General features: G+C 38.9%; 4 protein-coding genes across 5 annotated transcripts; 2 read left to right on the top strand and 2 right to left on the bottom strand.

Moving 5' to 3' along the window:
- Positions 1-922: 922 nt before the first annotated feature.
- On the bottom strand, positions 923-3,625 carry LOC125581765. The gene is made up of 4 exons (XM_048747736.1): positions 3,442-3,625; positions 3,314-3,387; positions 3,115-3,225; positions 923-2,734 (listed from the first exon to the last, which is right to left on the bottom strand). Exons 1-4 carry the CDS (start codon positions 3,623-3,625, stop codon positions 923-925), a joined length of 2,181 nt encoding a protein of 726 aa, XP_048603693.1.
- A 987-nt stretch (positions 3,626-4,612) lies between these two features.
- On the bottom strand, positions 4,613-6,229 carry LOC111202823 (protein CANDIDATE G-PROTEIN COUPLED RECEPTOR 7-like). The gene has a single exon (XM_022695817.2). It carries the CDS (start codon positions 6,118-6,120, stop codon positions 4,798-4,800), a length of 1,323 nt encoding a protein of 440 aa, XP_022551538.2. The 5' UTR covers positions 6,121-6,229; the 3' UTR covers positions 4,613-4,797.
- A 10,677-nt stretch (positions 6,230-16,906) lies between these two features.
- Positions 16,907-17,662, top strand: LOC106369634 (glutathione S-transferase T3-like). The gene is made up of 2 exons (XM_048747735.1): positions 16,907-17,383; positions 17,474-17,662. Exons 1-2 carry the CDS (start codon positions 16,907-16,909, stop codon positions 17,660-17,662), a joined length of 666 nt encoding a protein of 221 aa, XP_048603692.1.
- A 3,324-nt stretch (positions 17,663-20,986) lies between these two features.
- Positions 20,987-23,921, top strand: LOC106431487 (inositol phosphorylceramide glucuronosyltransferase 1). 2 transcript variants are annotated; one of them, XM_048746440.1, is made up of 9 exons: positions 20,987-21,478; positions 21,564-21,684; positions 21,760-22,109; positions 22,306-22,413; positions 22,491-22,625; positions 22,718-22,825; positions 22,918-23,188; positions 23,286-23,300; positions 23,525-23,921. In XM_048746440.1, exons 1-9 carry the CDS (start codon positions 21,239-21,241, stop codon positions 23,545-23,547), a joined length of 1,371 nt encoding a protein of 456 aa, XP_048602397.1. In that variant the 5' UTR covers positions 20,987-21,238; the 3' UTR covers positions 23,548-23,921. The 2 variants fall into 2 exon arrangements, with proteins under 2 accessions (XP_048602397.1, XP_013727744.3); XM_013872290.3 differs by having other exon boundaries at positions 21,047-21,478; positions 23,286-23,409.
- Positions 23,922-24,726: the final 805 nt, after the last annotated feature.

The raw sequence follows: 24,726 nt of genomic DNA, 5'->3' as shown, positions 1-24,726 counted from the left end.
ATTCCTGAGATATATGCTTGAACAAAAAAGAAAATCAACCATTACTCGTAGGAGAGTCGAACCCGGGTCGAACAAATGTTTCGGTATCATAGGTTTGGTGGTTTAGCCGCTAGGCTGAGGAGAATCATCTGTTAGTTGCTTCCACATAATTGAATTTAGCCATATAATTTATAGTATAATACATTGGAAAGATCTTTGATAGTTCAGGATGGGCTTCCAAAGTATGCATGAATAATATACATGAATATTAGTGTGCTTCTTTCTTAAACTAGAAAAAAATGAAATGAGATCAAAACTAAGGATTAATATCTACATATTTGGAAAATTTGATAATGTGATTTGCAAATTTTGGGGGAAAAAAATATATATATACACATCTACTAGGATTCGAACCCGGAGATGACTAGGAGGAAAGAGGGAATTAAGGGGTAGTAGCCACTAGGCCAAGTTGATTTCAGTCATTACATGTTGTAAGTAAAGTAATATATTTCTTTTATTTTTATTCAACTTAAATTTTTTTAAAAAACTCTGATTAGTATGGGCATCGAACCCGGGTCGAGTCAAGCATTACAATTTCGACAGATAAGTGTTTTAGCCGCTAGACCGAGGAGAATCATCTGTTACACTTTTCCACATAAATATTCTTAACAGAAAATGTTGTATTATAAACCTTGGAAAGGAACTCGGTATTTCTGGATGGGATTCCAGAATAGTTGAATATTACTGTGTTTTTTTCTAGCAAAGAAGTTTAAACTAAGAATTGAAATGAGATCAAAAGATAATGTTGTATATTACAAAATTTGGAAGAAATCATACTTATTCGGGATAGGGTTCCAAAAGAAAAAATGTATATGGTCTGGTGCATATCATGTAACCATCAAATAGCCAACATCCAAATAATAATCAATAAAAATGTAGAACTTCATCCTATAGGCCTCTCGCATGTGCTCTTGTTGTGCCCTCCTGTGCCACATCTGCTGCACTTGTGGGACTGAGATTTAGATCCAGGAACCCCAAACTCGCCAACGGATCTCTTTCTCTTTGTAGGAGGGCGTCCACTTTTCTTTTTGGTAGCTGGAGGTGGGCAAGACAGTTCATCAATATTCTCTGGATAGGTGGACGTTGACAACTCTCCACCAGGATGTATGCTTTCAGCATAAGCTTTAGCCCACGTTTCTGTCAAGTGAGAAGCATCAACAAAAAGGTTTTCATCTCTCTTGATATGCTTAGCAGCAGCGATGGCATGGATGCAGGGGATCTTGTCAATGTCGAAAACATTACATGTGCAATGCCGCTTCTCCAAGTCAACAACAAACTTCATTGTTTCATTCTTCACCTCAAACTCGCTTCGATCAACTTGATACACATTCAACAACATTGCGGCCCCTAACCTAGATACCAATTTCTGCACAACTTTTGGAGTAACCAGGTGCTTATGTTTCGCAGCCGCTTCGCGTCGCTCAAAAAACCAAGTGGTCATCGTCAATCTGATAGTTTCAAGGAGAGAGATAATGGGCAACTCACGAGGCATCCTCAACATAGAATTGAGAGACTCTGCAATGTTGGTAGTCATGATATTATACCTGTTCGCAGGCGCATAGCTTCGTGCCCACTTCCTAAAATCAGAATCTTCCAGATACTTAGCCAATTCAGGACATTTATCCTTTATGTCCTTGAAGATTAACCAGAACTCGTGACACGTATAGGCATCAGCAGCGCTTTCCACCAGAGGTAGCAACCCAGTCTTCGCATATGTAGGAGTGATGTTGCGGAGCAGATGGATCCTGCAAATTCCATGGTGAGATAAGGGATATACATCCTCCAACGCTGAAGAAATGGAGTTAGCCCTGTCTGATACAAAAACAAGATCCGAAGCGTCCGGGATCTTCTGGCTCAAACCTCTAAAGAACCATTTCCAAGAGGCGCCATTTTCTGCGTCAACCACTGCAAAGGCGAGAGGATATAGATGATAATTCCCATCTTGAGCACAAGCTGCCAATAAAGTCCCATTGAATTTTCCCTTCAGAAATGTACCATCTACTGCAATAACTCTCCTCATCAATGAGAATCCCCTTATCGAAGGACCAAAAGCCACAAATGCATACTTGAACTTTCCTGCAGCATCCACATGTTGATAAGTCAAGGAACCAGGGTTTGTTTCTGTGATTTTATACAACCACCTAGACAAATTGTAATAGCTGTCTTCAGGAGTCCCTCTAACCAAAATCTGAGCTTCTTCTCTCACTCTCCAAGCTTGTTTGTAATTGATGTGAACACCATGCAGCATCCTGACCTGTTCAATGATCTGTTTCGGTTTGAGACCTTCCTTTTTTTCTCCATAATTGCTGCAAATCAAAGAACCCAACAACTTTGCAGATGCTTGTCTGTGGTTGGCTTTCCTGTGTGTTGTATCGCATGTATGCTCATGAACATACTTTTTAACAACGAAAAAATCTGAAAGAGGTAGCTTGATAGCACGCATCCTCCACGTGCAATTTTCATCAACACAACTCAAAAGCACTCTTGACTTGTTAGAAGAGACAGTCTTGTACTCAAACTTCCACTCTAAAGCCCATTTCTTCATCCTCAACATCAACTCTCTCTTTGTCTTAAAATAGCTATTCACCTTAATATCGCCAGCTCCTCTTGTGGTTGGTGAAAGTCCAATATGGACAGGGCTAAAATTCGGAAGAGCATTCAGGGGAACTGCAGAAACACCTTCATATAGAAGACTCTGCAAAAGTCGAGTAGTTCTGTAAGGCATAATACTTGATTATGAAGCATATCATGCAAACACAAACAGAAAAAGGGAATTAGGGACAATGTACCTGTTTTTCTCTCTGCACAGTAGAAAGAATCATTGGATTGGCATTCAATGGAACAGGAGAAGCAAATGTATCAGAAGCTTGAGTGTTACAGCTAGCTGGATCAGTACTAACCTGCAAAAGTCCAATATGGACAGGACTAAAATCCGGAAGAGCATTCAGAGGAACTGTAGAAACACCTTCATATAGAAGACTCTGCAAAAGTCAAGTAATTCTGTAAGGCATAATACTTGATTATGAAGCATATCATGCAAACACAAACAGAAAAAAGGAATTAGGGACAATGTACCTGCTTTTCTCTCTGCACAGTAGAAAGAATCATTGGATTGGCATTCAATGGAACAGGAGAAGCAAATGTATCAGAAGCTTGAGTGTTACAGCTAGCTGGATCAGTACTAACCTGCAAAAGTCGAGTAGTTCTGTAAGGCATAATACTTGATTATGAAGCATATCCTGAAAAGTCTAAGGAAGAAAAAAATCATACAAACCTTAACACACAAACGACAGGTTCCATCAAATGCTCTAGTCTTGGAAATGAAAGTTCTGAGCTGACGAGTATTACCTATCGAGAGTGGGGGGAAACTTTCAATAATACATTTCATATCCAATGAAATACCATAACTCAAACTGATTTCTTCCTCTTTAACACTAAAATCTTCAGAGACAATTTTCATCAAATCTTCATACAGTAGATCTTCTTCTATGGAAATGATTGATGCATTCCTCTTCAAATCAACAAGAAACTCCCACTGGAGATATTCTTTTGAGATCCATTGTCCACAGATGCACAAAACTTCCATTGTTCTACAAAATCAACTTCAATTCATCAACAAATGAATAATATATAACAAAAACTAAATAATGTATAACAAAATGAAATGATTCAAACCTTAATCAAATCAGACACACGAGAGAGAGAATGAGATGAATAGACGTAGAAACGACAGATCAATTGAGAAACGACGACGACGACGATAAATAAACGGAGAGACGACGACGGATCAACGGAGAGACGACGACGGATCAACGGAGAGGCGAAGACGACGACGGAGAGACGACGACGATGACGACGACGGAGAGACGACGACGACGAAAGACAGCGATGAGGATAAGAAGAAGCGATGAAACGAGGACGGCGACAATTGATTTCAAATTTTTCTTTTTAATTACTGAAAGAAGAGGGCATAAGGGTAAATTACCCCTTTAGTGAAACCTATTTTTGTGATTTCTGATCCTGAGTGCTAGTTTGGGGAGGAAAACTTTGTTTGGTGTTCTTTGTGTCATTTTCTCTTCTATATTTTAAATTTATTTCCGTGGTTGAAACGGCGTCGTTTGAATGGAAGAAAAACGCTGGAATCAAATGCAATGTCTCTGCATATCTGCTAAAGCATAATAACTGGAAGGTATCCTTTCAGCATTATATAGAAGCCCTCTGGTTAGATGTTGCAGTAATATCTGATGTACAAATTTCCATTGGGCCACAGATATTTATCACTGAATCTAATGTTACACAACAGGACGATCTTCTCAATATAGTTGGAAGCTAGGCATGCCTTAACAAGGGCCCTCTACACTTCTTCTAAGAAACAGCTCAACGAATCTGGACGGTATCTAGTATGTTCCAATCACTTAAAACCTCATATGCATGTCCCAGTTGAAGGAGCAGTCCTAATTAAACCCTTTGGTGCAAGAACCCATGGTCATGGTTTCCTTCGTCCAGTAGCTAGTTCGGATGGGCTTGTAATTGAGCGTTTTGGGATTCAATACAAACTATAAACACCATATAATTGTTTCTTGAATTCGCAACGATTAAAACTATAAAAACTGTTGAACGTTTGTAACAATGGAGTTTTCAATATAAAGAAGAACAAAATTTAACACAAAGGAACAAAAGGTAGTTGCAATATTAGCCGACATTAACATAAAACATACTCTGTGTCTTCCAGAGCCTCAGACTTTTGCCATTTTTATCTCAAAGCTCAAACTCATCGTCTCTAAGCGCAATAGCAGCAGCTTCTTCTTCATCATCATCAACAGCAAAGTACTCGTTCTTCTCCTCAGGCCTAAACATATAAAACATAATCACATAGAACACCAAACTCACAATCTCCTCCGCCGCAAAGCTCACCCACTGGTACTTATACGCCGCAATCGTCTTGAGCGCAAACACAACAATCCTCGTGAAGTACAAATACCCAATGACAACAATGTAGAACTGCCTAAACAACGTCAGCTTCGACAAGTTCCTGGCCGCTTTCCCATCGGTTTTCGACGTCTCCCTCAAGGCCCGAATCGACCATACGATAGGGAAGATAATCGCACAGCAACAGATAATATCAACCAGCAAGAACACTTGGTTCCACGTGACCCAATCTTTAATGAAAGGCCCCGTCTCGCCGATCACAATCGAAGCAATGTTGGCTAGCACCTGAAGAGGGATCACAATCATCAGCACGTTCTTCTCCTTCTCCTGCAAAAACGGCTTCAAGAACGACCATCCCGTTCCGATCAAGATGATCACGGTGAAAAGCAACACGACACGAATGAATTGGAAGATGTAGAAGAGGATGTCCCATCCATGAGGCGTCCCCGTGATCTTCACGTAGTGCTTATCCTCAGCTGCGCAGATCAGATTTAAAGACTTGATTAAAAGCAGACCCGCCATGAGGAGATGGATCCGATGCACGACGCGTTTGTTGGTGTAGCAAGTGTAGCCCCAGTATCCAAGAAAGGTTGCGTAGCAGAGGAAGAAGAAGGAGTAGAGAGACGGAAGCTGTGTGGATCCGGCGGGGAGATAGTCTTTAGATCCGTTCGGATCTTTGTTAAACATCTCGGTTCTAACCGCCATGGAGACTTTCGTCTCGGGAGCGCAATTCGCGAAGAAGAGAGAGTACTCGTTGGGGGAAGTCACCGGGTACGAGTGGTTGAACCGCGAGTTCGGGGGAGGCGATAGATCTCGGAAGGTGAATAGATGCGTGACGTAGTGCGAGTCGAGGACGCAGAATCTAGCGTTCTGCTGGATCTCGAGGAGGACCTGGAGGAGGGACTCTTCCGAGAGGAGGAAGAAGCCGAGGCGAGATGGATCGGGGTTCGGATCTGGGGAGGTGGAGACGACGGAGACGGAGGAGACTGAGACGGTGACGTGGCCGGTGTGTGTGAATCCGAATTTTTCGAAGAGGATCATGGGGCGGGCGTCGGAGGAGATGACGAGGGATTTGATCTCGGCCGTGGAAGGAGGAACGGCGGCGGAGATGAGGAGGAAGAGGAGGACGACGGTGGGGGGCGTTTTCGTCATTTTGAGGTCGATGAGTAGAAAGAACGTGTTGGGAACCGGATCGAGTAACCGTCGGCGAATTTGATTTTTCGATTTATATAGGTCTTCTTGTTATCTCAGATCTGAGTCAACTGTATATTTTTCTTATTTTTCGGCAGCATTTTATACAATTTAATTCGCACGGATTTTTTTTTATTTATTTTTATATAAACATTTTGTTTACAATTCTAAATTAGTATATATTATAATATATATGTGTCTATCAATTTTTAAAACATAATAAGTTTACGGTATATTTTTTTCATTGAATAGATTGTTTTAAACTTTCACATGTATTTGTATATTCTTCTATATATATATTTTCGGATTATTATTTCATTATTAAAATCGTAACTATATATATAAAGATTAGTAAAATATTGTTTTATTGTCATATTCAAAAATATTGTAACATTTCACAAATTTAGAAAGTTTTTAAAAAATTAAAATTTTCGCTTCATAGATTTATATTATCGAGTAAATAATTAAACATTTAGTTTTTGTTTAATTTTTAAAATAAACTATATAGTTTAAAATTTGTTTTCATTGGTTTAAGGTAATAAAGATTAATCATTGTTTGATAATATGATTTTTGTTATTTAAAAAAAAATCTTTATAATTTTAAAAGTTAACATAGACAAATATTTAAATTATTAACATATGAAGGTATAGTATTACAACATTAAATTATATCTATTTAATTTATACTATCTATAAATCCAATGGATCATCTATTGTTTAAATCTAATTATTGATAGTCGAATAAAAATTTCTGGTAGGCCCAAAATTTAAATGATAAGATTAGAGATTAAATGTAACATGATTTTCTAAAAATAGGTCAATTAGGTCTATTTTTTAAAAAATCAAACATGAATTAAGGTTGTGACTTCTGTTTTAATATATAAGATTTGATGAAAATAAGATAATTGAAAGTTGAAACATCATAGCTGGAAAAAAAAAACATCATAAGTGGGATTTTTAACCGAACCGAACCAACCGAACAGAACCGAACCAAAATTTTTGTTAATTCGATTCAATAATCGGTTAGTTTAATTTTTTTTAAAAAAAATCTTAACCAAATTTTGAACCAGACTAATCGAGCTGAACTAATCGAAACTACCCGAAATAGTAAACTGAACTAATCGAAATTACTAAAATTTTAAACCAAATTAACCGAACTAACCAAAATTAACCAATTTTTTTCTAAAATTTTAAATTGAAATACAATCGAAACCAAAAATTTCGGTTAATATCAGTAATTTTTTTAAGAACCGAACTACCTGAGAACCGAATTGAATTTTTTTACAGTTCAAATTGGTGAACTTTTAGTCGAACCAAATTACCTAAAAACCAAAATACGCATGTCATAATTCTTGAGATTAAAATTTTCCAAAAGCAAACAGAAAACTACACGTTGTTTTCATCAAAGATTTATCATAGCCTACCGTTTTATTAGTTCAAAAACAACCTACATTGCAAAACGTAGAGAAGCAAACTATACATACAACAAACAAACACTATACAAGCAAATGATGTATTGATGTGATGATCTAAAACCAGACAATGAACACACAGAACTAGGCATGGGCATAAAATCTGGAACCCAAAATCCGAACCAAACCCGAACCGAAAAACCCGACCCGTTATCCGATCTGAAATGTAACCGAACCCGAACGGGTCATATAGGATGGTACAAAAAATATCTGAACCCGAAGTGTTATTAACCGAATCCGAACGGGTAACCCAAAAAATCCGAAATTAATAGTTAATATAAATATTTTGAAATATATATAAGTATTTCAATTATTAAATTCAATATTTGTGGTAGTATGATATTTAATAATAAATATTAAAATTTTAATAAATAATTTAAGTACACAATTAGTTATAAATAAGTATTTTATAATTTGCTCATTGATATAAAAAGTCTAATCTCTATAAGACAATACATATTGTTTACAAATAATGTTTGTTTTCATGCTTGATTTAACATTTTATTGTTATTTTATCAATTTATGTGTGATAGATTAATTTTTATTTAATTTAGATGTTTTTCTTTATGTTTTTGTTTCAAATTTTTTGTATTTTACTTCGGTTATATCCGAACCGAACCGATATAACCCGAATCCGCACGAAATATGATTACTTTATGGGTTTTAAGACGCAATACAATTTTGAACCGAACCCGAAGTGTTATTATCCGAACCCGACCCGTATTAATAAAATTTTAGTATGTGACCTATGAGTGTAAACCCGAAAACCCGAAAAACCCGATCCGAACGCCAACGGGTACCCGAACGTCCACGCCTGCACAGAACACACTCGGGAGAAAAGAAAACATCACAGAACATAGAAAGATCTAGAGAAGAAACATTAGTTGCTTCACATAAAGCTCTGAAAACATTACTACAATTTACCTCGGTTATCTCCAATGCTATCCAGCTTCAGGCTTTTGGTCATGGTACTCACCCTTGAGTCTTGTCAGTGTCTATACTGTTCCTAGGAGGATCTGAGTCTCTTTCTGTCCTGTTCTCACTCCTTCGTCTTCTTCTATCCTGAAAATTCTCAAAATTGGTAGAGTTTTCAGCAACCAAACTCCACAAAGGATGATCCTTCAGGATAATAAAAAAAATAAGAGGAAGTTTTCAAAGTTGTTACCTCTTTAGGAATTGGATATTCTTCGGATTCCAGCATACGTGCAACTTGGCTCATCCTCGGTCGTTTCTCGTACAACGGATCAACACATCTCAAAGCAGTCAAGAGTGTTCTTTTTAAGACACTTGTAGATGGTTTTGCGTTGAGGTTGGGATCAATCACTTTCTTCTGATCGTCTTTGTTGAACCATCATCTTCAGCCATTCCACCAAATGTACCTACAAAATGACAAAAAAAAAGAAAGTTAGGGAGCAGAGTTACGTGTGTTTGAAGGTTTCTTTTTCAAGGGACTTTACCTCAGGTGGTGGGCGAGCGTAGTCTACAGGATATCTACCAGTTATAGCTTCCAAAAGTACAACCCCATAGTTCGCATACTCTGGAGCTACATAACTGTTAACAAAAAAAACATTTGAGTCTTCAAATTTTCAAATATAGATATATAGAGAGAGGCCACAACTCACCCAAAGGTACCCATAACTCTAGTAGTTATAAAACTTTTATCACCACCAAGCAGCGTAGCAAGTCCAAAGTCATAAATTTTAGAATTAAACTTGTCATCAATAAGAATGTTGCTAGACTTTATGTCTCTATGCACCACTTTTGGCTCAATCGCCTCGTGTAGGTACGCAAGCCTGCATCGTTAGCGTCATATGAGTACGATTAACAAACAAAATATATAAAGCTGTCACACAAGACCTACGCTTTGGCTGTTCCTATAAGAATCTTCAACCGTGCCTCCCAAGTTAGATACTCATGATTCTGATTATCTCCACGCAGCCACTGCTCCAAGTTCCCATTGCCAACATACTCATAAACCAGCATCCTCTCCGTTCCCTCCATGCAATAAACAAGAAGACGGACCAAGTTCTTGTGTCGAACGTGACCTATAGCTTCAACCTCTACTCTAAAGTCTTTATCAGCTTGCCCTCTTCAAACACCAAAACACCACCATTACAAAAAAAAAAAAGATTCAAGAAATGAAAATATAATAACTTACAGATTGTTGAGCAGCTTTTTAACCGCTAAAGGAGTACCATTAACAAGGCTACCACGGTAAACAACTCCATATCCACCATCACCATGAAAGTTTGAATGTCTTCCTCTATCTCATTAAGCTTACGTACAAGAGGATATATACAGGAAGTTGTTACACGAGATATTGATCTCCTATATTTGCGTAACTACATTGACTAAGTACAACAGAATAAGAATATTGAAATATTCATTCTTTTACCCTCCTTCAGTTTGATCGGCAGCGGAACGAACGGTTAAACTGGTTCGAAAGGCGTTGAAGAGTGAGGAAGACAATCCTTTTGTGAATATGTCTGCGTACTGATACGATGATGGTACGTGTAGCACTTTCACCTGACCAAGTGCGACTTTTTCACGGACAAAATGGAGATCAAGTTCCACATGCTTCGTACGTTGATGCTTAACAGGATTGGATGCCAAGTAAACGGAGCTCACATTATCACAAAAGATGAGTGTTGTTTTTGTGATCGGTAGGTGGAGCTCAAGAAGTTGGTTCCGTAGAAAACACGTCTCAGCTACAGTGTTGGCTACTCCTCGATACTCTGCTTTTGCACTAGACCTGGAGATTGTTTGTTGTCTTTTTGAGGACCATGAGATCAGGTTCTCCCCTAGATACACGCAATAGCCTGATGTAAATTGGCGGGTGTCTGGACAGCCTGCCCAATCAGCATCTGAATAAGATGTTAAGGCATCAGTAGAAGACCTATATAGCTGGAGACCATGACCTTTAGTTCCCTGTATGTAGTGAACGATCCGTTTAGTGCAGTCAAGTGTTGTTGGTGTGGATCATGCATGAACAAGCACACTTGTTGGACAGCGTATGTGATATCTGGCCTAGTGAAGGTGAGGTACTGAAGAGCCCTTGCTAGACTCCGGTATTGTTTGGGATTGTCAATGCGATCTCCAGTGTCTGCAGATAGTTGGTGTTGACATCCGCAGGAGTTGAGATTGGTTTGCACTCAGTCATTCCCGCGCGAGCAATGATTTCAGTGGCATAATGTGACTGAGAGAGGAAGAGACCCGCTTTGTTGTAGTCCACCTTGATGCCAAGAAAGAACTTCAATCTTCCCAAGTCTGACATTGGGAACTCTTTCTTGAGACTTGAAGTAATCTTTTCCAAGAGAGACTTGCTGGAACCTGTCAAAATTATATCATCGACGTAAAGCAAGAGGTAAGCAATGTCATTGTTCTGTTTGAAAACTAAAAGTGATGCATCCGATTTGCTTGTGACAAAGCCTAGCTGCTTGACGTACTGACTGAAACATGCATTCCACGCCCGGGGCGCTTGTTTTAGACCGTAGAGGGCCTTGTTTAGCTTACAGGCATGGTGAGGCTTGGTTTTGTCTACAAACTCTAGAGGCTGATGCATGTAAATTGTCTCAGATATGGTCCTGTGTAGGAAAGCGTTCTTGACGTCTAGTTGTCTGAGATCCCAACCACGGCTGAGAGCAATATTCAGTACCAACCGAATGGTAGCAGGCTTCACTACTGGGCTGAAGGTCTCATCAAAGTCTATGCCCTCTTATTGTGTTTTCCCATTAGCCACAAGTCTCGATTTGTGTCGCTTTAGAACTCCATCTACATCAAACTTGTGCTTGTATAGCCACACTGAGTTAATTATATTTGCACCATAAGGCCTAGGAACCAACCCCCAAGTCTTATTCTTAATTTGAGCATCAAACTCCTCAACCATTGATGGTTTCCAGTTAGGATCAATCAAAGCTTTTTGGTAAGTAGTTGGAATTCGAGAAACAGAGGAAGCTATGAGTGTGAATATTTTGCGCGGTTTGACTATGCCCAACTGTCCCCGCGTTGTCATTCTCGCAGGTGGAGGCTCAACTTGAGAAGATTGAGATGGAGCTGCGAGATGTGGTGAGGCTGAAGGAGCAGTGTTTAGGACAGGAAGGCTTTGAGGTTGACCTTGTAATATGGAAGTAAACAAGGGAGATGGGCTGTCGCTGATGTCAAGAAACTGATAGGAGGAAGTGTTTGATGAGGCTTTTTGAGCGGTTGGAAATGTGTTTTTATCAAAGACCACATGACCAGAAATAATGATTATGTTTGTTTTGAGGCCGAGACATCGATAACCCTTGTGGTTTGATGGATAGCCAATAAAGAGACAAGGAGTAGAGTGATGAGAGAGTTTATGAAGATTTGAGTAGTTGACATTGGGAAAACAGAGGCATCCAAACACTCTTAGGTGGTCGTATGTTGGGTTTTGACCAAACAGGAGAGCGTGTGGTGTCTTATGACTGATAGCAGAGGAGGGCACAATGTTGGTAACATGAGCCGCAACATGGAGAACTTCTACCCAATAGGATGGGGCGAGCTGAGCTTGAAACAACAAAGATCGAATCGCATTGTTTAGAGTTCTGATCATCCTCTCCACGCATCGTAATTGAACACATCAAGATCCAAAACCAAGGGAATATGGTGTTTGATGTTGGTCACACCAAATGCTCTCTCAATTGTTGCCATGGAGGCGTATTGTAGAAGAGACAAACGGAAGTGACGAAGAAAAGAAAGGAAAAAAAAATAGGGAAGATGGCGTAGAGAAGGTTCAAAAGAAAACCCGCTCTGATACCATGAAAGTTTGAATGTCTTCCTCTATCTCATTAAGCTTACGTACAAGAGGATATATACAGGAAGTTGTTACACGAGATATTGATCTCCTATATTTGTGTAACTACATTGACTAAGTACAACAGAATAAGAATATTGGAATATTCATTCTTTTACACCGATGATACCATCTCTCGAGAAGTGATTTGTAGCCGTCTGAAGATCTCTGAGAGTGAACCAGTGTCCCCATCTGATTACGCGTTTAAGCACACACCAATTAACCTAATGTGCCAACAATACCACAATCGAATGGTATGTCATTGTAGCATTTTAGGATCGAATCCACAGAGAACTAGAGACTTATAACACCAAGAATACACAAACCTTCCTAATCTAAGCAAACAAGAAGATAGATGATTTGTAACAAACTAATATCCTAGAAATATAAACAAGTGAATCCATGGGCTAAGGGAATTGACTTCAAGTAACTAAGATCCAATCTAGGTGACAAGCTTTCAATCAAAGTAATCTCTTAAGTCTAAACACAATTTTAGACAAGTCCTATGTCTAGGTAAATGTCCATTTGCTTAGAAATCATTAAACATCAAATGTCTTTGGCTTAATTCAATCAAGCAATCTTTAAGTTCAAGTTTAATAACTATCTAGCAATTTTAACATCAAGTGTCCTTGGCTAATCTCACTAGAGCTTAGTTGAGTTGATTCAAACACTTCATCTAATCATGTCTGATGAGAAGTGTTTAGAAATCAGGTTTAGAGTGATCAAGACTAAACAAGCATTAAAAATACTCAACAAGCAAGTTCATACAAGGATCTAATACAATAACACCATAGATCTTCACTAAGTTACTCTAATCTCCCTAACCCATGAATTCTTAAGGAAACTACTCACTCATCTCCATGAAAACACTTAATCTCATAATAGATTGAAGCATATTCAAGTAGATACAACAGAGAATAAAGATAAACAAGGATTAAACAAGCAAATTCAAGAGAATAAGAAGAAAAGAAACTAAAGATTCAAGCTTTCTCTCTCAAGAGTTCTTGTGTTCTTCATAAAAAAGTAGATAGATCCCCCATTATTGTCTGAAAAGTAGTTATATATATCTAAAACTCGAGCTGGGGTTGACCCATAAAAACAGATATTTTTCTCCGTAGTGACCATAAAAGGTCGCTACCAGAGGTCACTACGCCTGTAGCGACCTGACATGCCCGCTACGGGTGGCCGCTAGGACACTTAGACGATTTTTTCCGCATTCTTGAACTCATAGCGACCTCATTATGCCGCTACGGAAGACCGCTACAGAAAGCGCTTCAACTATAGCGGTCTCTCTAACCTGCTACACACTCCCGCTACGGTACTTAGGCGCCTCAGCTCTATCTTCTGTAGCGACCATCTTTTGCCGCTACGCCTGGCCGCTAGGAATGTCATATTGATATGTGTGTAGTATTTTGATCATAAATCCCTCAATACAGCTCCAAACGACTTGAAACCACCTCCATTGTAAAGCTAACTCAATTTCCAGTGTCTCCACAAATTTTGAGCTTCAGAAGAGATCTTTAAGGCCTTCATCTGTGTTCATCTTTCACTCTTTGGACTCAAAATCCCTCCAATGGTCTTCTAACTCATCCATGGTGCTCTCCAACACCTGATATGTACAAATGCAATGATATGCAACCTAAATGTGCCTAAATGATACTCTAGATGACCAAACCATGCAAGAATAAGAAGTTAAAAACATGTAAATTCACAAGATATCACCATCCGAGGTGAGAAAAATCTGGAAGACCGGACAAAGGAGATGGAGCTGTTAAAGGATTAGCGGAAGATACGCTCGAGCCATCTTTCTTCTCCGAGTGGTGGTTAAAGGAGCTTGGGCGGCTACTGTTACCACCGTTCTCTGAATCTGCTGCTACTAGTAGTGTCCATTTTTCAGGTTCTTTATGAGAAAACTTCTCGCTGATGGAGGGGTATCCGTTGCTTGAGGAAACCTCGTCGACTCTGATCTCTTTTATCTCTTCAGAGACGTTAGGAGGAGTTTGGTGGCTAATAGGGGTTTGGTTAGAAGAAGGTTTAGATGTTTTTCTTCTGAAAGTGAGATATAGAGATATAGCTAAAACTATGATGAAAATGGCGGAGAGAACGATAGCTATGATCTCCCAGAGCTCTAAACCACTGTACTTATGACATAATGTGTCGTTTAAACTAGTTCCCATCTTCCTACCTGAAACAAGAAAAAGATGAGTTAACAGAAGAATCCAAAACTCAACACACTAAAAGAAACATAACTGTTTGCTGCTGATTAAACAAAAAATGAGAGAAGAATGATGTCTAGAGCTGAATCAAAGTATTCAAAACCAGGAGAAACTCAAAGCTTATAACGAAAGAAGCAACCATTGTCAGATTTTAGAGTTTAAACTGGAAATAAACAAGAAAAAAAAAACAAAGAAATTGAACAGACACTAAAGAAAAATCAGATTGATACAAGCATTGTGCCTGAGTCCTAAAAATTGCCAGCTGCCAAAATTTCAGTTCTGAGACCAAAAACTCTAGCTAGCTGGAAAGAAAACTACAATCTAGCAGCTCAATCTAGAAAGAGCTACCGACAATAGAAACTTATCACAAAGTACAAAATGCTTCACATTGTCTGATAAAAGACGACTAAGCAGACCAAAGGAAAACTGTGGAGAGAAGTTACAATTAGAAAGAAACTAGGATTCTGAAGTGATAGAGAGAACCAAACCTGATGGGTGGTGGGAATTCAGAGAGAGATTGAAGGAAGAAGTCAGTCAGACCTCAACTCTCAAGCGGCATTGACTAGAAAGCTCCCTGCTTTGGTTCTTTGCAGGGAGGGAGGTATATCTCTAGCTAACAGACAAGAAGACCGAAGCAGTGAAACAAAAAAAAAATCGAAGAGCAGAGAGATGACAGTGGGAAAGATTGAAAGCTTTTACCTTGTTAGCTGTGTTCCACAAAATATATAAATAGATTAACAGTAAGTAAAAAAGATGATTGTATCCAATTATTTATTCTCTAGTTTAGGCGTGACAACCGGCTAAAACGAACAAGGTGAAAAGGCTCTTGGATTTTGTGACGGACGTAGACTTCGTACTCAAAAAGTAAAAAACAAAGAGCTTGTAACTAAGGGCATCAACATCGCGGTCCCTTAAGGCCCGTCCCTTAAGAAGTATGGGTCGAAAATAAATCAAAAAGAAAAGAAATTGAGTGGAACGGGCCTAAAATAAGGGATTTCGGGCTCGTCCCGTGAGGCAACGTGTCAGCTCGAGATTGGGAGAGCAAATCGTCGAAATTATCGGTGTCTTCGCGTCAATCTCATTCTGAAAGAGAAATTGAAATACGAAATCACGAAGGCGAAAAGTTGATCTCCTCAGATCGGAAGATCGATCTCTCTTTCACCGGAGGTTCAGTCTGCGTGTCTCCTCAATCGAAAGCCCAACTCACCAAAACGAGAGGTCGCTTCTTCCGTTGGCGTTTGATCCCCAGATCGAGATTCCGAGCTCCATCGACTTCCGTTCGCTTCCGGTCTTGTACGAACGGTCTCATCTTCCCCAAATCCTCTGAATCTCGACCCGAGCTCAATCCACAGCCGCTACCAAGGTATTTTCTTCAACTCCCATCTGAAATTGAAAAGTTTAGGGTTTTGTATTTTGCATGCGAATAGTCTGTGGTATAGATTCTATGTTGTTCGAGAACAATTGTACAGATTCTAGGGTTCGCAAATGTTACATAGTTTCGTATAGATTTGTAAAGATTTAAATGGTGGGATTGTGTGATTGTTTTCGTTGTAGCTTGATTGATTGTTTCATATAGATTGAACCATTGTAGTCGTTGTAGCATGTTTGATTGTTTCATATAGATTGAACCATTGTAGTCCTTGTAGCTTGTTTGATTGTTTAGTATAGATTGAACCATTGTTTTCATTGTAGCTTGTTTGATTGTTTCGTTTAGATTGAACCGTCGAGTTTGGTTGTTGCTTGTTTGATTGTTAACAAATGTATAACAAACCAGTAACTGATTTTAGCAACATGAAAAAACTGTTTGATAGTTTAGTTTCGATGCTTTGCATCCTATAACTGGTTTTGCGTCTCCGGCTAGCCATAGTTCATAGATCATATTTGTGAAATCGTTTACTTAATAGTCCATATAATAATAAAAGTAGGTTCTATACTTCATCTTTCAAGTTGTCTCTTGTTTTTTTTAACAATTGGTCTGTGGTAGTTGTATATTAAAGACAGTGACTTGCTTTCTGCTTAGTTACATTGTATACATTATGTTTTTAACAAAATCCGATTACATTAATGATGTTGTTACGAAAGTTGATAGCTTTTTTTGGTGTAATAAGTTAGGATTTGACATTTCTTGGTGGGAGTTCACCATTATGAGTTTCTTCTAGACTTCACTTCAGCCTATAAAATCTATTCTCTTATCTCTTCTATCTCATAACTCTTTCTCCATTCTATCTCTTATCTTTCTCTCTTCTATGGATCCAAGCAATGTTCCTAGTAAGTCCGCTAGCTACGTAGGACTGCTTCACAGTCAACAAGGAAGCGTTTATCATGAAAACTTCCCTTATGGAAGTTTTCATTCTAGTGTCAACTTTGCAGAATCCGATACATTTCCGGCTTTCAGTTCTCAGCAATCTGAAGACGCACCAGTAGACACACAAGCTGCCCGCCCTGTAAGACGCAAGTGGACCCCTGCAGATGACGAGGTGCTGATCAGTGGGTGGCTCAACACTTCGAAGGATTCGATTGTTGCAAATGAGCAGAGGTCGGGGGCCTTCTGGATACGGGTTGGTAAGTATTATGCAGAGAGTGTAAATGGAAGAGAGGATGGTGTGAGAGAGCACGGTTGTTGCAAGAAGAGGTGGCACAGAATCAATGATGATGTTAACAAGTTCTGTGGCGCATATTCGGCAGCTCAGCGCCAAATTAGCAGTGGTGAGTCTGACACAGACGTTCTGTAGAAGGCGCATGAAATTTTCTTCTCTGATCAAGAGCACAAGTTCACACTTGAACATGCTTGGTGTGTGTTGAGGTTTGAACAGAAGTGGCTCAGCCTTAACACACCCAAAGCTGGTGGCATTTCAAAGAGGAAGAATGTGCAGACAGATTCCCAAACTTCTACCAACGAAGGCTTCGTTGATGTTGAGAGCAGGCCCGAAGGTGTCAAGGCTGCTAAGGCTAAAAGAAATACGGGTAAAGGGAAGTCTGTCGCTGAGATTGCAACAGTTTAGGAAATGAAGAAGGACGATTTGGTGAGGAAGGAGAGACTGTCGAGGCTAGCAATACTAGACACTCTCCTCACCAAGCCTGTTCCATTGACTGAGAGGGAAGAATCTGCGAAGAATAAGCTCCTAGCCGAGTTATTCTGAAAAAATTTAGATGTTCTTGTTTCATGTTCTTGTATGTCGTCACTTTAATTTTTAGGATTGCTCTATGTTTGTGTTTGCTCTATCTTTGTGTTTGGTCTATGTATTTCCGGTTTCGTTAAATGAATGATTTTTTTTCAATGTTTGTGTTATTGTTTATTTGTATATTTATCTGTTTCTGATTTTCTTTCAATGTTTGTGTTTCATGTTCTATGTTTCTAACTAGTATGGCTCGACAATGTCTGCAGGTTAAGTAAAAAATGGGACGTTACAGCTACTCGCAGCCATCAGAAGACGAGCCTTTATTTGGAAACAATGACGACAGCGACTACAGCGAGACGGAGGATCTCATACGACGCGACCAAGCTGAGTTAAGCTTGGAACGTTGTTCACAGGTTCACTACCCCCCCCCCCCCCCCGCAACCGGAGGTAGAGTTTGGTTTCCCGCAGGTCTGCTATTATGGTGCTCACCCAGTGCTTGCAACGTCTAACACTAGGAATGATCAAGGTATGTGCTATGGTAGTTGCTTAATTACTTAGCCTGTGAAGAAGGTTTGTGCTAGTTTATGTATGTGCTTAGCGAGTTTTTGCGTATGTTAAACAGGGAGAAGATATTACACTTGTGCGAACAAGGACGACGGCGATTGCCATATTTTCAAATGGTGGGATGACGCGGTGATGGATGAGATGAGAGCAAGAGATGTACATGTGTTTCAGCTGGCTGAAAAAGTAGAAAGCCTAACCCTTTTAACTGACTATGACACTGAGGAGAAGCTACGAAACCTAGAGAAGATGGTTGGTGATATGGCTAAGGATAAATCATGTATGATGAAGGGGTTTGAGGGCTTTGTAATAGGCATAGTTGTTCTTGTTGTTGTAATAGGCTTGGTGGTTATGTTTGGATAATTTTAACTTCTCTAACCGGCATGGTTTGGGTTTTTACCGGATGTAACGGATATGGTTTTGTACTCTTTAATATAACGCATAAGTTTGTTTATTTGTGGTCAAATAGAATGGCTGCCAATAACTAACATGATCGAGTTTCTTATTTGTAACATAACTCATTTGTAAACCAACTCATAAGATAGTTTATTTGTGCTCGTGACCAAATAGAATGGCTAACACATGTTTATTTCATTTATAACCATAAGTCACAAGTTGAGATTCTTTGTACCAATAAGTGAGTTGATAAGTCACATGTTTATTTTGCTTTCTACCAATAAGTCACAAGATGTACTAAAGAGTTAATATCAATATTCATTCACGGGAGGATTCGTAGCGACTTCTTCTTTATCATATAAGTATTGAGACTTCTTCTCTCATCTTCTCTATATTTCTAAACACTTTTTTTTATCTTTTGTTAAAATTTTCTATGGCTTCTTCTTCACATTATCATTACCACAAAGATAATGGTGATGAATTAGATGACATATATGAAGATTTATATGAAGAATATATTGATTTCAATCCACAACCAAAAGAGCGAAAAACACGAGTTTTTATCGAGAGACACCGGGAGGAAGGCCATCAGAAGCTCTGGAATGATTATTTTAGCGAGACTCCAACATACCCGCACAATATATTCCGGCGACGGTTTCGAATGAACAAGGCATTATTCTTCCGTATTGTGCATCGTCTGTCTACAGAAGTTGAGTATTTTCAACCCAGAGTAGATGCAACCGGACGGTCGAGTCTAACTCCGCTGCAAAAATGTACCGCAGCAATTCGTCAATTGGCGTATGGTGGTGGGTCTGACACAGTTGACGAATATGTCCGAATTGGAGAAACAACAGCTCGAAGAAGTTTGCACAATTTCGCCGCGGGAATAATCGACTTGTTTGGCGATGAATACCTAAGACGTCCCACACCGGAGGATCTGCAAAGACTACTATATATTGGAGAACGATGTGAGTTTCCAGGGATGATTGGAAGCATCGACTGTATGCATTGGGAGTGGAAGAATTGCCCCACGGCTTGGAAAGGAATGTATTCACGAGGAACCGATAAACCAACGATTGTCTTGGAGGCGGTAGCTTCATATGACCTCTGGATTTGACACGCGTTTTTTGGAGCTCCAGGTACTATGAACGATCTTAATATTCTCGATCGATCACCCGTTTTTGATGACATTATTAACGGAATAGCGCCACAAGTTAACTTCCATGTTAATGGTAATCCATACAATTTGGCATATTATCTCACAGACGATATTTATCCGAAATGGGATACTTTTATTCAATCTATCCGACTACCACAAGGTCAGAAGCATTCATCATTTGCTCAAACCCAAAAAGCTGTGCGAAAAGATGTCGAGCGTGCATTCGGAGTCCTACAAGCTAGGTTTGCCGTTGTTAGAAATCCATCTAATATTTGGGATAAAGAAAAAATAAGAAATATTATGAGAGCATGTATCATACTCCATAATATGATTGTCGAAGATGAACGATCATCAGGAACTCAGGACAACGGTCGTGAATTTGAAGAAAGAGAAGAGGTGGCTACATTTTTCATCAATATGCCTTCACCTATCGTGAGTACAATTGATCGTCGAACGAACGTTCGAAATAGACAAGTCCATGAGCATTTAAAAAATGATTTGATTGAAAATATTTGAGCTAAATTTGGACATCTTACCCGTAACATATAATTTATAAGTTTCTATTTGTATTGGAATAAATGTTTGTGTGTTTTTTTATAATTATGATATTTCGTATTTCTATTTTACAACTTTGTAATTTTCTTAAGATTTCAATTTTAATGTTAAACTTTTTAAAAATATATTTCATTTACAACTTCTTTTTATATGTTATACATTATGAAAATAATAATTTAATTAAATAATAACCTAAGGGACCAGAAAAGTCCCACTAATAATCTACCAAATTGTTTAATGTCCTTAGCTTAGGTCCCTTAACATATAACCTTAATAAAAAATGCTAAGGGCTTGTGGGTTAAGTCCCACCAATACTGATGCTCTAAGATATGGAATGTCAAACTAATTCTAATTTACTCCTAGACAATACAATCTTCTTCGCTCCTTAGATTGTTCAACGAGGGGTGGTGGGTCTGTCTAATTATGATCAACTGCGAAATTAATGCCATATATATTTTACTCACTAATGTAAAGACACATCTCGTGTTTTGTTTCCTCTCCAGTAAACCCATTTGGTTTGGTCTCTTTGCCACTAATCCAGTTCAGAAAATATTATAAAAAGTTGTCATGTTCGTAATAATATCGTCATGTGATGTTAGCCTGTTACAGTTACATAATTGGTCGTAGGCTCGTAAGCTTATAAAAGCTTTCTCGGCGGTGAAAGGAAAAAAAAAAGTGAATTCTCACTTCTCAGACACAGAGGCACAGAGACAACACCCAAAATGAAGTTTCAGAACTCTATTTTTAACGTTTACTTTCCTTAAATTTTCCTCGATTGTGAGATCCGAATGATTATCATGGTGAGACTCAAGACCAGTCTCCGGCTTCTCCTGCTCTCAATCGCGCTGTTAAAGGGCTCCTTTGGATCTGAATCAAGTAAGGAAGCTTACATCACACTTTTATACGGAGACGAGTTCTTATTAGGAGTCAGAGTATTAGGAAAATCGATTCGTGACACTGGATCCGACAAAGATATGGTCGCTTTGGTCTCTGACGGCGTCTCAGACTACTCCAAGAACCTACTCAAGGTTTAAAGTTCTTGTCTTTTTCTAGAATTTGATCAAAATCCGCTCACTGCTTTACCTAAAAGATCCGAACTTTGAATCCTAACAGGCTGATGGATGGAAAGTAGAGAAGATCAGTTTATTAGCAAATCCAAACCAAGTTCACCCCACAAGGTTCTGGGGTGTCTACACAAAACTCAAGATCTTTAACATGACTGATTACAACAAAGGTGAAGCCTTTGATGCTTTTTTTTTTGAATGTGGATTCTGTTTTGACAGTTGTTTTTTTTTTTTTTAATTGCAAGTTGTGTATCTTGATGCTGATACTATTGTGGTAAAGAACATTGACGATCTGTTCAAGTGCTCCAAGTTCTGCGCTAACTTGAAGCACTCCGAGAGACTCAACTCTGGTGTCATGGTTGTTGAGCCATCCCAAGCTCTTTTCAGTGATATGATGCGGAAGGTGAAGACTTTGTCTTCTTACACCGGAGGAGACCAAGGGTTCTTGAATTCTTACTATCCTGATTTCCCAAATGCTCGTGTTTTCGATCCTAGTTTGACCGTTGAAGAACTGAGAACCAGACCTGTTCCTGATATGGAGAGGCTTTCCACATTGTACAACGCCGATGTTGGTCTTTATATGCTTGCTAATAAGGTAGTTTTTTGCCCTTTCTCGGTTTAGGAAACAAAACTGTGTACTTAGCCTTTGGTGTGTATTTGGTTACTGTGTGGCTTAGTATGAAATTGATGTGTGATTTTGGAATTTAGGATTGGTTTTAGTGAGTTTAAGGTGTGTTTATCTTTTTCTTTAGCTGTTTTAAGGTTTATAAGTTTTGTCATTATTTATGCAGTGGATGGTGGATGAGAGTAAGCTTCATGTTATTCACTACACTTTAGGCCCTCTTAAGCCTTGGGACTGGTGGACAGCGTGGCTTGTGAAGCCTGTTGATGCCTGGCATGTAGGTGTTCTTCTTCTCTTTGGTTTTTGAGTTATCTTTCTACTAGTTGTGCATTAAGTTTGATATCACTATTTCAGAGCATTAGGGTGAAGCTTGAGGAAACTCTTCCTGGAACTGGAGGAGGCAAAAACCAGAAGGATGAGTTCGTTGTCAAACTCCTGTTCTTGTTACCTCTTTGTGGGGTTTTGTTCTGCGTTTATAGATCCATTCAGGTTAACACTTCTTTGTTTCTTTCACCTCTTGCTACATTCTTTCATCCTTTCTTGATTTTAAATTCATTATTTTTCTTCTGTTTTTCTTGCAGGTTCATGAGGGTTCATTATTCAATCAGATTAGATATCTTTATTACAAAATCAGATCTAATGGAACACGCGGTGTTTCTACATTTTCAACCATGTATCCCAGCTATCAAGTGTGTTTCATCATCAAATCATTGTTTTTAAACTTCTTTAAAAAAGTGGTTTGTATCTCATTTGAACATCTTGTATTGTTTCTGTCTAACAGCTCCACGGTGGCAGCACACGCTCCAAGGTTCCTCAACACTTAGGCGCGGTTGCAGTTCTAGTCTGTTTTATCGCACTTCTGATATCCGTTGGAACTTCCTTTGTGATTGTGCCGAGGCAAATCATGCCATGGACTGGCTTGATCTTAGTATACGAATGGACTTTTACAATCTTCTTTCTTTTGTTTGGTTGCTTCTTGCTTTTGGTGCATCAACACGGAAAGAAACTGTCAGTTCATACAGAGTCATCCTCCTTGGATGATTCTCGAAAAGGTATGGAAATGAGAAGCAAAAGAATATGTCATTGTACCATTCTCTACTAAGTTGAGGATTAAGAATAGTGACTTCCACCATTTTTTGGTCTCAACAGGTCATCAGCGAGGAGGTGTGTCTTGTGACGTTACTATATTGTATTATGGATTAGGGATGGTGTTTCTGGCTATTGCTGCAGTTTCTTTGCCTTATATTTTAGGGATCACCGCTTTATTTCTTAGGTAGTTTTCTTAAACAGCTTGCTGAGAATGCTTCTTGCCACTATTGGTAACACATTATCGTCTAGATTTTGACTTGACTCTGAATTTAGTTGCTGGTTTGTTGCGTATTGAGCAGGTTGGGTCTTATGGTTGGTGTAGCCATAATTCTAGCTGCCTTCATGACTTATGCTTCAGAGCAACTCGCGGTCAGATGGTTCATGAGAGGTCTAGAAGACCGTGGTGAAGCATCGAGATCAAAGTCTTTATGTTTCATGTGCTGACACAACCAAAAGCAAGACACCTGAGAAAATGTGTTACCATTGACCATTGTAACTTGCAGTAACAAGAGCATATGATCTGAACGTTTGTAGTTCTGTCTTGAGATTGTTATATAGCTTTGTTCTTTCTTTGTCTCCTCTCTTTGCAGAAATTTGTACAGTTTATATTTTAAATACTGAGAGTCCATTTGTGCTCAAACAGTTAAAAAATTTCACATAAGATTCTATCATAAATTGTGAAGATTGGGCAGAAAACTTTACACTGGGCCACAATTTTTTTTGAAAAAAGTAACCAATGTAGTTTCTCTGAAATTTATTCATTCTAACCGGCTTTCCGCTACTTGCCAGTTGAGTTTTTTTAATTACAACTGATTATCTTGATTACATCTTTAATAATAAAGTTAAACTATCTGCCATTTCAGGTCATCCACGTCGCTCAAGGAGAGTGGGGGTTTTTCGCCACGTGTACAGCTTCCCCAAAAGCTAATCTATATCATTTTGGTTTCTCTTTCGTTTGCGAAAACTCAACACACCAAAATTGGTCCATTAAAATCGTTCAAATGATGAAAATTAAATCCTTAATAATGGCCCGTTAATGTACTGCAAACAGACTCCACAAAATAATGGCCATTTAAGACCCACCTCTACTTGCAAAGTTTCCGTCTTCTTCGTTGCCCTCTTTTGCAGTGCCGATGAGGATTCCTGTGTGGTAAAAGTAACTACATCGCATTGAATCATTTCATTAAGCGCTTACATTAACTTCCTCAAGCCACCTATCCCACTACGTCAAGTTCGTAACCCCTCCACACCATCGATTTGATAATCCCTAATTCCTGATATCTATAAATAAAGTCATGAAATCCTCCCCTTATAACAATGATTTATTTATCCTATTCATTATTAAACAGTTTCCTTACAAAACAATGGTGTCCTCTCCGATCATGCTCCTCAGACGGTGGTTACCTGACTTCTCTGTTTTTGGAAGGCAGGCAACGTCAGGAAAGGTGGAGTGCTCATGTGGATTGACATGCTCCTCCCTGTGAAAAGTTAAGCCTATTCA

The sequence above is a fragment of the Brassica napus genome, chromosome C2 (assembly GCF_020379485.1).
Source record: "Brassica napus cultivar Da-Ae chromosome C2, Da-Ae, whole genome shotgun sequence".
NCBI classification, from domain to species: domain Eukaryota; kingdom Viridiplantae; phylum Streptophyta; class Magnoliopsida; order Brassicales; family Brassicaceae; genus Brassica; species Brassica napus.
Note: the sequence above shows the minus strand (reverse complement) of the source record. Positions and strands in the feature narration are given on the sequence as shown.

Bases quoted from the DNA above. Each gene is read 5' to 3' on its own strand.
- LOC125581765 (XM_048747736.1), bottom strand. From the start codon at position 3,625: ATGGAAGTTTTGTGCATCTGTGGACAATGGATCTCAAAAGAATATCTC. The intron at 3,388-3,441 runs GTATTTCATTGG...CACTCTCGATAG, and splicing joins AGAAATCAGTTTGAGTTATG to GTAATACTCGTCAGCTCAGA. The intron at 3,226-3,313 runs GTTTGTATGATT...CGACTTTTGCAG, and splicing joins CCTGTCGTTTGTGTGTTAAG to GTTAGTACTGATCCAGCTAG.
- LOC111202823 (XM_022695817.2), bottom strand. From the start codon at position 6,120: ATGACGAAAACGCCCCCCACCGTCGTCCTCCTCTTCCTCCTCATCTCC.
- LOC106369634 (XM_048747735.1), top strand. From the start codon at position 16,907: ATGGATCCAAGCAATGTTCCTAGTAAGTCCGCTAGCTACGTAGGACTG. The intron at 17,384-17,473 runs GTTCTGTAGAAG...AGGTTTGAACAG, and splicing joins GTGGTGAGTCTGACACAGAC to AAGTGGCTCAGCCTTAACAC.
- LOC106431487 (XM_013872290.3), top strand. From the start codon at position 21,239: ATGATTATCATGGTGAGACTCAAGACCAGTCTCCGGCTTCTCCTGCTC. The intron at 22,110-22,305 runs GTAGTTTTTTGC...TTATTTATGCAG, and splicing joins TTTATATGCTTGCTAATAAG to TGGATGGTGGATGAGAGTAA. The intron at 22,626-22,717 runs GTTAACACTTCT...TTTTTCTTGCAG, and splicing joins GCGTTTATAGATCCATTCAG to GTTCATGAGGGTTCATTATT.